At 35.1% G+C, this 17,374-nt stretch overlaps 1 protein-coding gene across 1 annotated transcript in view; it reads left to right on the forward strand.

The window, feature by feature from the left end:
- Positions 1 to 17,374, forward strand: part of ANO5 (anoctamin 5) — a 110,162-nt gene extending 92,788 nt beyond the window's left edge. Inside the window, exons 18-22 of the mRNA XM_032414322.1 lie at positions 4,590 to 4,720; positions 6,898 to 7,103; positions 9,245 to 9,423; positions 10,780 to 10,885; positions 13,586 to 17,374. Of these exons, the coding sequence (XP_032270213.1) occupies positions 4,590 to 4,720; positions 6,898 to 7,103; positions 9,245 to 9,423; positions 10,780 to 10,885; positions 13,586 to 13,807 (844 nt within the window). The 3' untranslated portion in view covers positions 13,808 to 17,374. The remainder of the gene's footprint in view (positions 1 to 4,589; positions 4,721 to 6,897; positions 7,104 to 9,244; positions 9,424 to 10,779; positions 10,886 to 13,585) is intronic.

Below are 17,374 nucleotides of genomic sequence, written 5' to 3' on the forward strand. Positions count from 1 at the left end.
TGGGATGCAAGAAACATTGATCAGTACAGAGGTAGTTAGCACCAAAAAAATGAAATACTTTGATATCAATCTAAAAAATGGGATTTGTATGCTGAAAACTACAGATCCGGATGGGAAAAAATTTTTTTAATCTATATGAATGGAGAGAAATATTGTGTTCATGTATTGGAAGACTCAAATTAGTAAAGATGCCAGTTAGCCCCCAAGTTGATATATAGATTTGTTATTCAAGTCATAATATCAGAAGAATTTCTTTCTGTGCATATAGACAAGCAGATTCTCAAATTTATATAGAAGATGAAGAGCTAAAATAAGCAAAACAATTCTGATAAAAAATAAAGTTGAAAAAATTGTACTAGATTTTAAGGCTTACTATAAAACTGTATGATGTTGGGATTGGTGAAAGGATACATATTTGGATTAATAGAACAGAGTAGGGATTGCAGAAATAAATCTACATAAATATGGCCATTTTATTTTTGACAAAGGTGCAAAAGCAGCTCATTGAGGAAAGAACAGTCTTTTCAACAACTCATGCTGGACCAATCGGACCTCCATTTGCAAAATAGCAAAACTTGTTGTAAACCTTACACCTCATTTAAAAATTAACTGAAAATGGATCATGGATGATCAAACCATATTTAGGAAAGCAAGGAAGTACTTATTATAAAATTCAAGATAATGGTTGCTATGTGGGGACTGAGGAGTTAGTAAGAAGTGCTCCTGGGGTTCCTGGGAGATTTTTCTTGCTTAAACTGGGTGATCCCCTTTTCTTTGTGATTCCAGTTCCGTGTATGCCCATCTTTTTGATATTGTCTGAAAAATCTCAGGTGTTCTGTGCCCTTCCTCTTTGTCTTTCAGTTTGGATATAAAGCAGCATGTAAGTGTCATTTTAATGTACATTTGCTATAGTACTTCAAATTTTACAAATTTGGAAAGCACAAATGATATCTCACTTTGGTCTTATTTTGCATGTCCCTGATTAATAACACGAATGAGCAGTTTTAGCCACTGTGTTTCCTCTTCAGTGAAATGCTTTTTGGTGTTGTTTAACCATTTTTCTACCAATATATCCTTTTCTAATTGATTTGTAGGAATACTTTATAACTTCTGGTGACTGTTTTTGTTTGGGATTTGGTCATATGTGTTGTGTATCTTTTATCCGAACATAAATTTTGTCTCTTTATTTTTCTCAACCCCAGCACTATTGACAATTTGGGCCAGATAATTCTTTGTTGTAGGGGGCTGTCCCCTGCATTGTAAGAGGTTCAGCCGCATCCTTGGACTCTATCCAGACTAGATGCCAGTAGGCCACCCTCTCCCCAGCTGGGACAACCAAAAATGTTTCTGACGTTGCTAATGTACCCTTGTGGGCTAAATCACTCTCTAGGGAACCTCTGGTATAGATGGATAAAAGAATATTCTTTTAATACAGTAGAATTTACCAATCTTTTCTTTTATGGGTTAGCATTTTTCAAGTCTTACTTAATAAATCCTTCCCTACCCCAAGATCAAAAAGATGTTCTCATATACTTCTAAATTTTTAACATTTTTACATTATTGTCTTTATCTTTTAAAGTTTGAATATACATGGAAAAGATTTTTGTGTTTGAGAGGAAGTTCAAATTTAATTTCTTTCCCACATACACACAGATACGTAATTGTTGTGTTTACCATTTATCGAGAAGTTCCTCTTCTCCAGTCTTCATGATCTACAATACTACCTTATGCCATATAGCAAGTGCAAGGCTATACTAGGTTTCCATTCTGTTCCAGGATTTGTCTATCCTTGCACCAATACTACACTCTCTTAATTAATACAGCTTTATAATAAGTCTTGATCTCTGGTGGGTCAAGTCTTACCAACTTATTCTTCATCTATAGAAATATATTGGCTATCTTTTGTCTTTTGTCTTTCTGTACAGATTTTAAAAACATCTTGTCAGACCCCACATGGAAAAGTATTTTGGTTTTTTGATTGAAATTACATTTCAGTTGTTTCAGTAAAATAACTGGCATTTTCATAATACCAAGTCTTTTTATTTCATGAATGTTTATTTTGGACTTTCATGACTTTAAATAAAGATTTAAACTTCTGCATATAGGTCTTATAGATCTTTTGTCAAATCCATCTAAAGGTACTTTCAATTTTAGTTGCTATTGTAAATGATATCTTTTTAAAAATTATGTTTTCTACTTGTGTTTTGTGGGTACGTAGGAATAAAATATGTAGATAAACTCCATTATTTTTTCTAATAATTCTTATCTAACTTCATTTGGGTTTTCTAAGCAGGCAGTTCATTCACATGACTGTTATTAATCTGAGTCAGAGATTTCTTCTCTTCATTTCCAATTCTTTTGCCTTTTTCTTTTTCATCTTGCTGTGCTAAAATCTCCTGTAGATTCTCTCTTCTCTTTTTTTTTTTTTTGCAGAAAATTATTTATTAAATTGACCATGAATTCATAACGCTTGCTCGGCATAGTGCTACTTTATTGACGTAAGATGACTTCTTTTTTTTAATTTTAATTTATGTAGTTAACATACAGTGTTATATTCATTTCAGGTGTACAATATAGTCATTCCATAATTCCATATATTACCCAGTGCTCATGAAGATAAGTGTACTCTTAATCCCCTTCACCTATTTCACCCTTTCCTTCACTCATCTCCTCTCTGGTAACCATTTGTTTGTTCTCCACAGTTAAGAGTCTGGTTTTTTTATTTGTCCCTCTCTTTTTTTTTTTTTCCTTTGTTTTGTTTCCTAAATTCCCCATATGAGTAATATCCTATGGTACTTGTCTTTCTCTGACTTGTTTTGCCTAGCATTATGCTCTCTAGATCTATCCACATTGTTGTAAATGTCAAGATTCCATTCTTTTTTATGGCTGAATACTATTCCATGGTGTGTGTGTATGCACACATATCACATCATTTTTTTAAAGATTTATTTATTTATTTTAGAGGGAAAGAGAGAAAACAAGCCGGGGGGGGGGAGCAGAGAGAGAGAGAGGGAGAGAATCTCAAGCAGACTCCCCGCTGAGCATGGAGCTGATGAGGGGCTCAATCCCACAACCCTGAGATCATGACCTGAGCCAAAATCAAGAGTTGGACACTCAACCAACTGAACCACACAGGTGCCCCTACCACATCTTCTTCATCCATTCATTTATCTATCAGTGGACACTTCGGTTGCTTGCATAATTTGGCTACTGTAAATAATGCTCCAATAAACATAGGGGTGCATTTATCCCTTTGAATTGGTGTCTTTGTATTCTTTGGGAAAATACCCATTAGTACAATTACTGGATCATAGGGTAGTTCCATTTTTACTTTTTGAGGAACCTCCATACTGTCTTCCACAGTGGCTGAACCAATTTGCATTCCCACCAACAGTGCAAGAGGGTTCCTTTTTCTCCACATCCTTGCCAACACTTATTATTTCTTGTCTTTTTTGATTTTAGCCATTCTGATGGGTGTGAGGAGATTACTCATTGTGATTTTGATTTGCATTTCCCTGATGATGAGTGATGTTGAGCATTTTTTCATGTGTCTGTTGGCCATCTGTATGTCTTCTTTGGAGAAATGGCTGTTCATATTGATATTTTTAAAGTGGAATATTTGTTTTTTGGGTGTTGAGGTGTATCAGTTCATTATATATTTGGATACTAATCCTTTATTGGATATGTCATTTGCAAATATCTTCTATTTAGTACGTTGTCTTTTATAGTTTGTTGCTTGTTTTCTTTGCTGTGTCTAATAGATTCTTGACTAAGATCATGCACAGTCTTATTTTATTATTGATCGTAAAAAGAATACTTCTAACTTTTCCCTGTTCAGAATGATGTTTGCCCCAGGATTTTTGTAGATGTTTTTGATCAGATTGAAGTAATTTCCTTCTTTTCCTGCTTTTCTGTCATAAATAGGTTTTAAAGGTGCTTGAAATGTATCAAATACATTTTTCTGCATTAGTCAACATAATTTTATGTTTTTCTCCTTAAATCTGTTAGTGTCATTTATTACATCGATTGCTTTTCTAATAAAAAAAAAAAAGCCCTCCTGTTCCTTAAAGTAATCCAACATTACCATGATACAATATTTTTCAAATAGTATGGAATTTAGTTAGGCAATATTTTGTTTAGGATTATTGCATTTATTTTCATGTGTTTGATAGGTCTCTGTGTTTCCTTTGTCATATATTTTCCCTTGTAACCAGTTTCTCATTTCCTTGAGCATCCTCATGACAACATAAAGGTTAGTAAATTAAATAGAAAAAAAAAAATGGTCCTCTGGTGACCTTCTCTTCCACATGCTTTTTAACAGAACTGTCTCTGAGTAAATATATTCCTTTGGGGAGAGTCGGGGTTGTCTTATTTTCTTAATATGTCAATAAAAAACTTTGACCTCAGCATGTGTTGTAAAAAGAACACTAGATTCTTATTTCGACTTTAGCTGTAGTTATACTCTCTTTGCTCTGTGATCTTAAGTTACTTAACCTCTCTTACCACCAATTTCTAGATTTAACACCCTGGTTTTCTGACCCCTTTCTTTTAAATTCTAATCATGTATTTACTTTTGTCACTTCCAACAGTATGGTTCTGAATTGGTGGAGACGTCGAAAAGCTCGGACCAACTCTGAAAAGCTGTACAGTCGATGGGAGCAGGATCATGACCTTGAAACTTTTGGATCTCTTGGGCTATTCTATGAGTATTTAGAAACAGGTAATTTTTAACCACTTTCTTGAAACAGGGTCAGGCTGAGTAAAGTGAGTTTTTTTAGCTCTTAATATTTCTTCCTGCCTTGCACCTAGTAGGTGTCCAATAAACCATTGAGTGGTGGATGAAAAGACAGGTGGATGGATATATTCCTTACTAGGTAGAATGAAGAATGAAGTTTAGTTTCAAAACGGCAATGTTAGAGATGTATTTCCTATCAATTGAATGTTAAGATTGTTGAACCAAATAAAGTAAGGATCACTTTTTAACTCCTGTCTCAAATTAGCTTGCATAGCTATCCTGTTTGCCTCACTGACAGCCCAGAGAGAATAAGTTGAAAGACATGTCCAGAGTCTGACATACATTTAATGTAAGTCCTTTATTTCAGGCTGAAAAGAAGCGGGCTAAAAACAGTTGTGTAGGGGAAGTTCACGTTGAACACAAGAAATGCATAAAAAATGCTAAGGATTGAACAGAGAAGAGATTTTGAGGTGAAATATTAGGAGGGTTGATGATGGAGACTGCTTATAAAGTCTACTTAAATGTTTCCTCTCAAGTTACTTCTCTGCTTCTCTGGTAGAATTAAAGAGGACATTTTGCTTTACTTACTCTCAAGGCCCATAAAAGTATGGTGGAATGAAAAAGTGACCTGAAATTGCTACTGATTCTCCACTGTGATACATGTACATGATACCTGGATTGAAATAGATGAATTTAGGACAAATCGAGAGAAGTCTGTTTGATATAGCTGGTTGTAAAATTGGGCAGTCCTTGCTTTATAGGGTGATAAGGCTGTAATTTTTAATTAATTGTGTAACTATCAAATGCATTTGTGCATAAATGCATTAGGGATTATCACTGAAATTAAAAAATGAAATCAAGGTTTCATAAGAAAATTAACTACCATTTATTGAGGCACAGCTGAGTTAGTTTATTCTGGATGTTTTATGTATGTTATTGCTAATCTTGAAACATTCCACAGAGTACTCATTATTCACTGCATTTTGTTTTTAGAGGATACTGAAATTTGGATGGGTCAATTTATGCCATGTGCCACAAAGATTTTTAAGTAAAATGTGGGATTTGAACCCAGAAAATTCGAGTTGTTTCTACATAATGCTTCCTCTGAATTTTCTTTTAGTTCAGTAGAGGTGTTCAGTTGGGTTAGTAAATGGCAAGGCTAATTCTTTTGAGAAACTCTTGTGAGAAAAGTTGAAATCCAGAAACACTTGAGATTCATTTAAAAATAGAGGACTAGTAGAAGAGTCTTTCTTTCTCCCTTCAGTGGAAAGGCATTCCCATATCTATTATATGGTTTCCACTCACGTGGGAAGCCCAGACTGCCAGTTGAATGCATTCTTGTACCTCAGTCATTGTTGGAAACAAAAGAACAAAAATGGGAAAAGAAGCTAACTTACATAGGTGTTAAGTCTTAATGAGGAAAGAGAATAAAATTTATATAGGAAGATGTCAAGATAGGATAGAAGATCAGGACCTTAACAAACACCTCATTCCAAAAAATTGTGTATTTCCTTGGCCCACATATAATTTATATATGTTGTAATGCTTTAGATGACTCATTTTCTGATTTATTCTCAAATATCTTCCTTTGCACTGCCTTTTCAATTGTTAGCATCTTCTAACCTTAAACAGTATAGTTTGTACACTGTTGTAGTTGGATATGTTTATATACCCAACACATGCTGGCTCTTGGAAGCATACAAATGAATCAGTCATTATCCCTGATCTCATAGATTTAGCAAGATAGAAAAACTTGATTACCCCACTAATGTGTCACTACCAGTGTTAAGACTAGACCAGCATAGACCTAAACATAGCCCCTAATAAAAGGGTATGTTTTAAGAAGAATAAAGAGAATCTCTTATCTAACAAGAAGAGATGCTTTCTTCATCTCTGACATCTTCATCATCTGACAAGCAGATGTCAAAAGAAACAGCAAGGACAGAACTGTGCTGTACATGCCCAGTTTCTCCTTTCTATTCTAGCCAGTAACTAAGTCACTATGCTTCCAGTGGGGAAGAGGTGGGCAAATGGAAAGAGGCCTGGAGTGTTTTGCTGGTGTAGATCCCTCCAAAATGAGGACATTGCAGGATTTGGGCAAAGTTTTCCTCCTTTTCTCCTTCACAATAATGAGTTCACTAATTTTTCTTTTTTCCCTACAGTTATCCAGTTTGGATTTGTTACATTATTTGTGGCCTCTTTTCCTTTGGCTCCTCTTCTTGCTCTCTTGAATAATATTATAGAGATCCGAGTGGATGCCTGGAAACTTACAACTCAGTACAGGAGACCCGTTGCTGCTAAAGCTCACAGCATAGGTGTTTGGCAAGACATTCTTTATGGAATGGCTGTCCTTTCTGTTGCAACTAATGTAAGTGGACCAATTTTGCTTGGGTGGCTTTGTATTTTATTTTGTTTTCTTGGGGATGGGAAGATATGAATGATGCTTAACTCAGTCTTTTTCTATGTTGACTTCATCATGGTGACAGTCCATAATGATAAATCATCCCTACACTTTATTTTTTTTTTTAGAGAGAGAGAGAGCATGTGGGTGAATGGGGGTCGGAGGGAGGAGCAGAGGGAGAGGGAAAGAGAATCTTAAGCAGGTTCCATGCCCAGCACAGAGCCCAACACCAGGCTCGATCTCACAACCCTGAGATCGTGACCTGAGTCGAAATCAAGAATCAGATGCTTAACCAACTGAGCCACCCAGGTGCCCCCCATCCTTACACTTTTATGCACTAAACAACATAGAGAAATTCAGGACATGCAAACTCTTAGAAATACAAGGAAAATTGTAAAACTACTCTCCTTGAAATACCATGATAGAGTTTCATAGCACATGACAAAGTAGACAGAAAATATGTAATGCTATATAAAAGATTTGACTAACACAGTTAAAGCTTGATTACACATGATGTTGTATACTACAAATAGAGAATATACAACATTTACATGTTATGTTTATGGAGCACTTATTAAAAAAAAGATAATAAAACTAAATTCCCCAAAAGCAGAAATTTTTACAATATATATTTATATACAATAATGGTATAAAAATTGAAGTTGATAATAAAGATAATATTAAAAAAATCTAACCACCTAACATTCACACTTCTAAGTAAGCTTTATTGTATAAAGAGGAAGCAAAATTGAAATTATAAAGAGTACTTAATTAAAATGAAAACCTATAGGAATTAGCTAAAACCACAGTTACAGAAAAATTCATAGCAATAAATGCTTTTATTATTAAAAAAGAAGACTTGAAAGCATGAGCTGAGCATGAGTTCAGAAACTTAAGGAAAAATATAAAACTAATCAACAGAAAGTAGTAAGAAATAATTAATACAGATATAATCAGAAATAGTCAAATTGGAAAACAAATAAAAAGCAGTATAATTCCTAAGTGAATCAAGAGTTGGTTCATTGAAAATACGTATAAAATAAACAGAACTCTGAAAATCTCCAGCAAGAAAAAAAGATTTACAAGATACAGGTGAGAAAATTATGAGACTGTTATATGTTCCTTTATTCCAATAAATTTTAAAATCTATTTGAAATTGTCACCTTTTTAGAAAATAAAAACTGCCAAAGTTTATTCAGTAACTGATAGAAAACCTGATTGGACCAGTAGCTATCAAAGTAATATTAAAAGTTTTTTAAAAAGCTACCACTAAGGGGCGCCTGGGTGGCTCAGTCGGTTAAGTGTCTGCCTTCGGCGCAGGTCATGATCCCAGGGTCCTGGGATCCAGCCCCATGCGCATTGGGCTCCTTGCTCAGCGGGGAGCCTGCTTCTCCCTCTACCCCCTGCTCATGCTCTCTCCCGCTATCTCTCTCTCTCTCAAATAAATAAATAAAATCTTTACAAAAACAAAACAAAACAAAACAAAACAACCTACCACTAAAAATGTAGAAGCCAGAGCCAGATGGTTTTAAATGGACTTACCTAACCTAAAAGAAACATGGTATTTATACCATTCCAGAGCTTAGGGAAGGATGGGAAAATACCATTCCTATAGAATCAAATATTGAAATTAATTGCACTGAACTGTGGGAAATTAACCATCACATTGTCTTCTCTCTTCCCATTGCCTCCCCACCAATCCCCGACCAGTGTGAGGGCATGTACATGCACGCACAGACGCATATACACACACCGTCCTAGCTAATGAAGTTGGTTCAGGCAAATGAATTTGGTTAAGGACAGTAGAAATGTACTTTGAAACAGATGTAAAAAATAACAAGGCACGGTGGAAAGAGCATGATTTTTGGAGCTAGATACCTTTAGGTTCAGTTTTCAACTTGGCCGCTCTCTAGCTGGGAAATCTTGGAGTACTAGATCATACACTTGAAAAGGACTATTTCATGTTGTAGGCCAAAGACTCCTATATTAACATAATTTGTAATAACATTTTAATCATTTGCATCCATATGGAACGGAGAGGTATGTAAATCAGACGTTTTAAAAACTAGATTGTTAGCTCAAGATTTCCCTCTTGCTTTTTCTTTCAGGCTTTTATTGTTGCATTTACATCGGACATCATTCCCCGTTTAGTTTACTACTATGCCTACTCAACGGATGCCACTGAGCCCATGAGAGGATATGTCAACGACAGCCTGTCAACATTCCTCATCGCTGATTTTCCAAACCACACGGCACCTTCGGGAAAACGAGACTTCATCACTTGCAGGTTTCCTCTTGATTTCTTAGCTTTCAGTTTTGCTTTTTAAAATGTATTTTTTAAGCTCTCCATTTCCTCCATGGCTTGAGATGCAAAGGATTTACTTAGGGCAAGTGCATCAATTTTAGACATCACTCATCGTATGAATCTGATTTGGAAAAGTAGAATGTCCAAAAGTAAAAGAATATTATGGATAAAAGTAATATCAATTTTGAATTGTTTCTTATTTTCTAAATTTCTTGGAGAGATTTCTCACCAACAAATGCCCCTTGGTCCCAAGATATAATATCTATTAGATCATACAGCATGATCATATTATATCTGCATTTAACCTACTTAAATTTAACTATATGTTCTTAAAAAGAGATAGACAGAGAAAAGGAGAAATAATATGATAAAATTACCATCTATCCCATGTAAAGGGTTTCTTCCATGCAGGGAGCATGAAATTAGATTTGTGAACCTGTTTCCATACTGAGGGTCTCATGTACTGTGAGGGTCTTTTTACTCTGTGATTTAAAGATTGTATATAATAAATACACATGACATAAAGATTTTATATATAGTACATAAAGATTATATATATATATATAATACATATCTAGTACATCCAGACCACTTAACTTAAACCTTAAGCAAACTACTTCATCTGGGAAACAGCAAGAGACAGCAAAATGTTGGTAGACACACAGGTAGACCAAACCATTGTTAGATTTTAGATTTGCATATAGGGGAATCATAATATAGTGTTTAAGAGCATGGACATGTATCCATTTTCTTGATTTCATCACTTCCTAGTTGGACTAAATCTTTGAATAATATCAATGTCTAGCAACTCTGTAGAAAACAGTGAGCTTACAAAGTTGAGCACTAAGAAAATCCAGAAGAATAGTAAGAAAAATAAAAACAATGCAGTGTCAGGTAAGCCAAAAGAAAATAGAGTTTTAAAAAAATAAAAACAGTCAACAGTGTCAAGTCCTATTCTCAAAAGATCACAAAAGATGAGGGTTAGCATGTTTCTTCAGTTTAATGACAGGAGACAATGTGTGTCAGTGGAGTGGTGGATAGAACTACGTGTGTTAAGGAGTAGGAAGAGAGTGAATGGAGACAGAATCATTTTGCTGACTCTTTTGAGAAATTTGAAGGGCAGGAGAGAAGTTTCACTTGTGTCTCCTGCTACACCAAACTATATTTAAGTAACATGTAGCCATGATTTTTATCTGTGCAAAAATGAAATGTATCATAATAGCAGTTAACTTCCTATGACTTTACTTTTGTAGTCAATTAAAAGTGTCTCTTTAGAGAAATAATGCTAGGTCTCTATTTGAAGCTATAGCTAATTTTTTTTATTTACCTGTTTTTCAGGTACAGAGATTACAGATATCCTCCTGATCATGATCAGAAATATTTTCATAATATGCAGTACTGGCACGTCCTCGCTGCCAAGATGACCTTCATCATCGTTATGGAAGTAAGCCTCTTGTAATTTGCATTCCAGTTAGTCTGTCCTCTCCCTTCAGATTTCTAAAGGTATCTGCTCAGCAGAAAATTAGTATTATCTCAGTAAATTGTTTTGAAGGAAGTATTCGTTGTCCTGAAGAGCAACTTAGGGATATTTTCAGTACAATGGGTTGTTGCCTATTATTCACCTACTATTGTTGAAGATATCAAGGTGACATAAAGAAAGAAAAAATAGGGCCTCTTCCCTCGAGGTCAGGAAAAGGACAGAGAACGCACGGATTTTACTGAATAGCTAATACATACTGGTTCCAGACACTGTGATAATAACCTTGTAAGTTAGACTTTATTATTCACTCTTGAAAAATGAATCTGAGACTCAGCAGAATTGGCAGTGGGTTTAAAGATAATCAGCTAATATTGGAGCTGGGTTTCGATGCCAGATGTGTCACTCCCAAGCATCTGCTCTGTCCACTATATTATGTTACCCCTTTGTGGAATATCTAATCTTATTATGGATATAGGGCATGCATTAAAAGAGAACAAATACACACGGGGGATGTGGGTAAGTTTCATAGTGATGTTCTATATCAGAAGACATGAGGACCAATAAAGGAGACAGAAATAAAGGTAAGGCACTTTTTTCACTCTGCCATGAAGTTCAGTAGTAGTCAAGTCTAATGCAAGCACACACAAATTCTACATGATGAAAGAGAGAGCAGTCTTATGTATATCCCTCCCCATATTTTTCTTTCTCGCTCTCTCTGTTCTTTATGACTTTATCACTCTTTCATTCCCATATTTTCCATCATAAGTTTAGATCACCTTTCAGTCTGGTCAATTGCACCAGGGATTTTTTGATTTTTGTTTATTTATTATTCTATTAATGCTTTTAATTATGCCAGGCTCTGACTCACTATCATCCTGGGACTTTTCTTCACCTTCTCTTGTATTGAAAACTGTATTTTCTGTGGTCTGTGTTTCTCCCATTCTTGGTTTACTAGCTTATTTTGATGAAGTACATTTTTCATAATTTTCTGAGGAAAATTATGGGCGGTCATTTGTAGAGACCTTGAATATTGAACATTTCTTTTCTTTCCTCAGAGATGATTAAATGGTATAGAATTCAAGATTGAAAGTCATTTTCCCTGAAAAATTTTCAACCAACTTTATTTAGGTATTCCTGACATTTCTGAAGACATTGCTCTATTTTCTGTCAGCTTCAGTGTTGTTCTAAAATGCAATACCATTCCAATTCCCCAGTCTTTGTTTATGATCTTTTTATAAATCAGTAAGCTTTAAGGATTCTCTCACTAGTCCTTCTTTTATGAAACATCACAAGACAGTTTCTTGTTATTGGGTAGTACTCATTTTTCTGGACACTCGCTGAGCCCTATGGATCTGAAAATGTACTTACCCTTCAAGTCGAGAAAATTTGCTTCTACATATTATTTTTTTAATTATTTCCTTCTTTTCTCTATTCTGTCTTTCTGGAAGTTCTATTACTCAGGTGTTATACTTCCTATTTTGAAATTGTAATTATTTTCTCTCCTATGAATAGATTAACTCATGTTTTTGTCTTTTTATTCTGCTGTTCTTTTGCTCCTTCATTATCTCTGTTTCCTCTTAGTTTCTGTTTGTCCGTTTCAATCTTTTTCTTTTGCATTAGAGACTTTCTTACGTATTTGCCGATTCTTGGCAATCTGCTCCTACTTAAGAGTGAATAAATGAAAGCTGATTATACATTCTTTGTGTGCATAGAGGAGGAATGTCACTTGGTAGGTTTCACTGTAGGGTGATGAGGTAGTGAGGGGACCTTTTTATTTGAAACCTACAAAATTTGGTATCTGCAGTTCTAATTTCACAGACTACTTACTTTTCCCAGAGAAAAGTCCTCCGAACTCCTTTCTGTTGAGCTCTTTTATGGCTGCCTGTGTTCTGAGAGCTGAACAAGACAAAGAAGACTAAGGATCTTAGGATTCACTGAATTTCACTTAGTGGCCCTATTTTCAATATGGCGCCACTCCTCCAACCTCCACTGTCTCTAGTGCTCCTGAGTTCACAGCTTCCTGTTTTGATTTCTGCACAGAGTAAATTACTCATTTGCTGCCAGGTCGGAGAGAAGTAGTACCTGGATGACGATGGGAGAGAGGTCCTGAAAATTCCAACTTTTCCTTATACCAAATGTTGGCTAATCCTCTGGTTTTCAACTCCACCCACATGTATGCTTTCAAAGTCCTTAGGACCAACTTTCCTGAGCTTTATTGAAGATCTAAACAAAGTTGGCTTTTGACTTGCTGGGATTTACCACCATCATGTCACCAATCGCAAGTTTACGTGCCAGCTTTCTTTACTCTCGAGTGTGTTGTCGCTGTTCCCTCTTTTTTTTTTTTTTTTTGTCTTTGTGAGTTACACCATTTTTTAGAATTCCCTTACAAATATTTTATTAGGTTCTCAGGAGTGAGGACAGATAAAGAGAATATTCAATAACCGTGATCAACTGGAATTTCTGTAATTATACATTTTAGTATATATTTATTTGTTTAATGTTTGTCTTTCTGGGAAAGTTCCAGGACAGGAACCATATCTTTTTGCTTTTCCTCATGACTTCTCTGTTGAGCACGGTCTATTGAATGAATGATTTGTAAGAACTTCCTGCTGAACATTTGACAATTCTAACAGTGTCCTTGATTTTCTCTTATGTTTCCTCCAGCATGTTGTGTTTTTAGTTAAATTTTTGTTGGCCTGGATGATCCCTGATGTTCCAAAAGATGTTCTGGACAGAATCAAGCGAGAAAAGTTAATGACTATCAAGATTCTCCATGACTTTGAGCTTAACAAATTAAAAGAGAACTTGAGAATTAATTCTAGTGAACTTGCCAAACAAGTCTTGATTCAGGAAAACAAAGCACAACTGGCTAAATCAGCAGTCTAATCAACATACTGAGCAAGCAACTGGTTGCCTGTCTGGCTTCACGATTTTCCCTGGGTTTTGGGCTAGAGGCCAGAAGGCATGTGTCAATTTCACCCCACCTCCTCTTCCTTCTTTTTTAATTTAAAGTTTTTGTACACTTCTACAGAGGCCACCTTTGTGAGATTGGAAGAATACCACTTGTCTGCTTCATTGGCTGAGCTCTCCCCAGATATTGTTTTCTGGAGTTCTAGAAATGATTGTTAGAAGGGCATGTTGAATCAGAATATTGGAAAATCATGGAATGTTGCAGTTTAGAATTAAACACTGGACTTGGGCTGCCGCATCACATTCCAGTGCATCTGCACATTTTCATGGTCTTCTATTGGGTTGTTTTATAACTCCTTCCCATCAAGAAAAATGTTGGGACAAAAAGAAAGGAAGTGAAGAGGCCCCCTGAGCCATGTATATCCTGCCATCGCAGACTATGTGAATGAAAAACCAAAATCAGATGACTTAAGAAAACTCACATATTAAAAATGTTGGGTAGATATCATGGCATGGGTTTGTTCCTGAAATCATCCTGAGTAAGTTAAGTTAAACTTCCATCAGAATCCCAGATTCCCCTTCCATCAGAATCCCAGATTCCCCTTCCAGTTGTCAATGCAGAATTGATTTTTCAAGAGACTGAACATTTGGGTTTCAACAAAAGACTAACAACTCTGTTGTTTAAAGACAACATTTTGGTAACAGTAGTTTCAAGGCTGGATTGTCTTATCTGGAAAACAGCATTAAGAAGTTGTTAGGTTGCTTCAGTTCTTCGAGTAAATGAAAGAGATTGTAGAGAAGTAAATGTGTCTTCTTAGCAGTTAACAAATGCAAGACAATGAATATTGATTAATTTATTGACCTTAATCTGAAAAAATCGTTGAATTATTTTTAAAAATCATTTTTCTTCTATAATGCGTATTTTGCATCATGAAGCCTGTTTGAGTATTAGCTCTTTGTATAAGTTAGGTACAAGTTGTTTATGAAATTTGATCTCTCTGTTGAAAGCAATCTTGAATCCTTTAATGAGTTTACACTGTTTTCTATTGATGCATCATTTCATACAAGCTCAGTGCCTTCTCCCTATGCCTTTGACACACAAGAAGTGGTTGTGCTGTTCATCTGACATGATGTGACATCTCAAATATTAGCTTGTTTTAGAGAAATTGTCAATTTAACATCAGTCACAGAGTTTAACACCAAAAGTAGATCAACCAAGTAAGAAAGGGGTGATGGATTTGATAGCTAAGTGGGAAAAAATTAATTGCATTATTTCTCTCATACTTAGGCCCATGGCACATGTACACCAGTTCTTCTTTCTCTTAAAAAAAAAGTATATATTTTTAACACTATAAAGTGAGAGATACTGTTCAGATATAGTACTTGCATCTCTAGCTTCAAATTACACTTCAGTTCCAAAAGAATAGTGTTTTTTTAATTGCATACCAAAGAAGAAACTTTATCACAAGATATTTTTTAAAGCAGTTTCATTATTTGATACTAATACATTTTTGTAGAATTGCCAATATTAAGTATATGCAGGTAGTATTAATTAATGATCGATATTAAGCATGTAGAAGTGAGGATTATGAATTTTCCAAAACCATGAGACAGTTACCCCAATATTGGCAGTAATGACTTGTCATCCACTGGGTAGATTTTATAAAAAACATTTTTGTGTAATTTAAAATGATCTCATATTAAAGAATGATTTCATAGGAGGAGGAGACCTATTTCTTGCTTGAGAACACCAGTCAGTGTTACTATGAAATAAGCCACAGATGCAGTGTCTTTGGCTTGTCATATCAAACTCTGTGTTACTACAGTGTTGTCCCTTTGCACAGTTCATACATACTGCTTTCTTCCTAGGTGCTAATAAAAATAAGGAAGAGTATGGAAATTGGTTTCTTGGATATAAGTTTTAGTTTGTATGGCTTAACAGTATTTATAGAGCTAGAGTGTTAAGATAAATAAAGACAAATTTAACTCAAAGTTATCTGTACACTGCAATCTTAAAAACAAACCAACTCCAGCGTCGGGTTTCTAGAATGTATGGAGAAATAGCAAGAGAGGAAATAGTTTTAAGACAAGTAAATAGTTCCTATGATTGGTAGATATTTCCTTTTAAAATGTTATTGACAAATACTTTGTATTCATGTTTCCATTTTCTACCAAGAAATTTCTCCTTGTTTCACAGATTTTAAAATGAAATACAAGTATCCCTCCCTTTCATAAAAGCTTGCTAACCAAAATCTAAAGCCAAATCAATTCGGGTAGATTTGGCTTATCTAATTAAACTCGTGTTATTATGGGAGAGCTGAATTAAGAGCACCTGACTACCAAATGTAAGTTGATATTTATCATCATGGCTGATGTTTTTATCATCTGATCAAAGCCATACTTATTTTTTTCAGAAATATCCCAGGAAACATTGGGATTTTGAGATTTTATTTGAAATAATTTTATGTGCAAAAATAAAACAAAACAGAAAAATTACATAATTCTTTCAAATGTCATCTCTAATCCTTTCCTTCATTAGTTTTTCTTTGCACACAAGAAGCAGAATCCTCTTCAAAACATTTATTTCAGAGGAATCCATCAAGAAGGGAATATCTTAATTAGATGGAATGCTGTCCTATTTTTGCTGCATCTCATGACTCCTCTTGGCTTTAACATTCTTCTCTTAACTAAGCCATTAAGCAAGTTATCAAGCAGAAGATGGAAAGAGGTTGATAAAGAAGAGGAGGGACAGAGAATGAATGAGATAAAGAGTTCTGTCCTTATAAAGCTATGCATGCTTCCATGGGAAAGACATTTGTGGAGACAGCATGGTGCAGCTGTGGGTGGTAAGAGGAACGTCTCCCCTAAGCCATCTTAGGATGAGAGGAAGCCAAAGAAGTTTCAAGTTGAAAACTGTTCCAGGTCAAAAGTAAAACTTGGATTCCCAAGTGATTTTGTACCGTCAGGTGCTATGTGCAGCTGTGAATCTCTGTTGATTGACTCCAGTCGAGGGTGAGGAGTTTGTACTGCTCATTCAAAAGGGGAATCTACTGTTTTGAAAGAACCTCTCTATAATAGTTGTTTTTAATTAGCAATAGTTATTATGTTATCAAAGAATGTTAACAGGGAAAAGAGCATTTCCAGAAGTACCATTGGCTAGGCTTTGACGTCCGCTACCATGATTCACTGTAACTATTACGTTATTCTTTTTCTAGACAAATTTTTACTCTTCTGCTTTATGTGTGATAATTCAAGTATGTCAGTTATTCCAGCACTACAGTGTTGTAAAAATTCATGAGAATATAAAAAGAATAGCACAGTTCAATGTATATGAGATACCTTCTTCCATTCCCCCCCGAAAACATTTGACTAAGAATGTCTTTCCTATAAGTGATTTTGTGCCATGGTTAACCAAGAAAATAAGTGCTCCTTTTTCTTTTCTTTCTTCCGTTTTTTTCCCTCCTCCGAGGTGTTGTGTATGGAGTTACGCAGGGGAAGTTGCTCTTTAGTAACATGTATGTAAATCTCAAGATTCAAACTCAT

This window comes from Phoca vitulina, unplaced genomic scaffold (assembly GCF_004348235.1).
Source record: "Phoca vitulina isolate PV1807 unplaced genomic scaffold, GSC_HSeal_1.0 scaffold16, whole genome shotgun sequence".
In the NCBI taxonomy this organism is placed as follows: domain Eukaryota; kingdom Metazoa; phylum Chordata; class Mammalia; order Carnivora; family Phocidae; genus Phoca; species Phoca vitulina.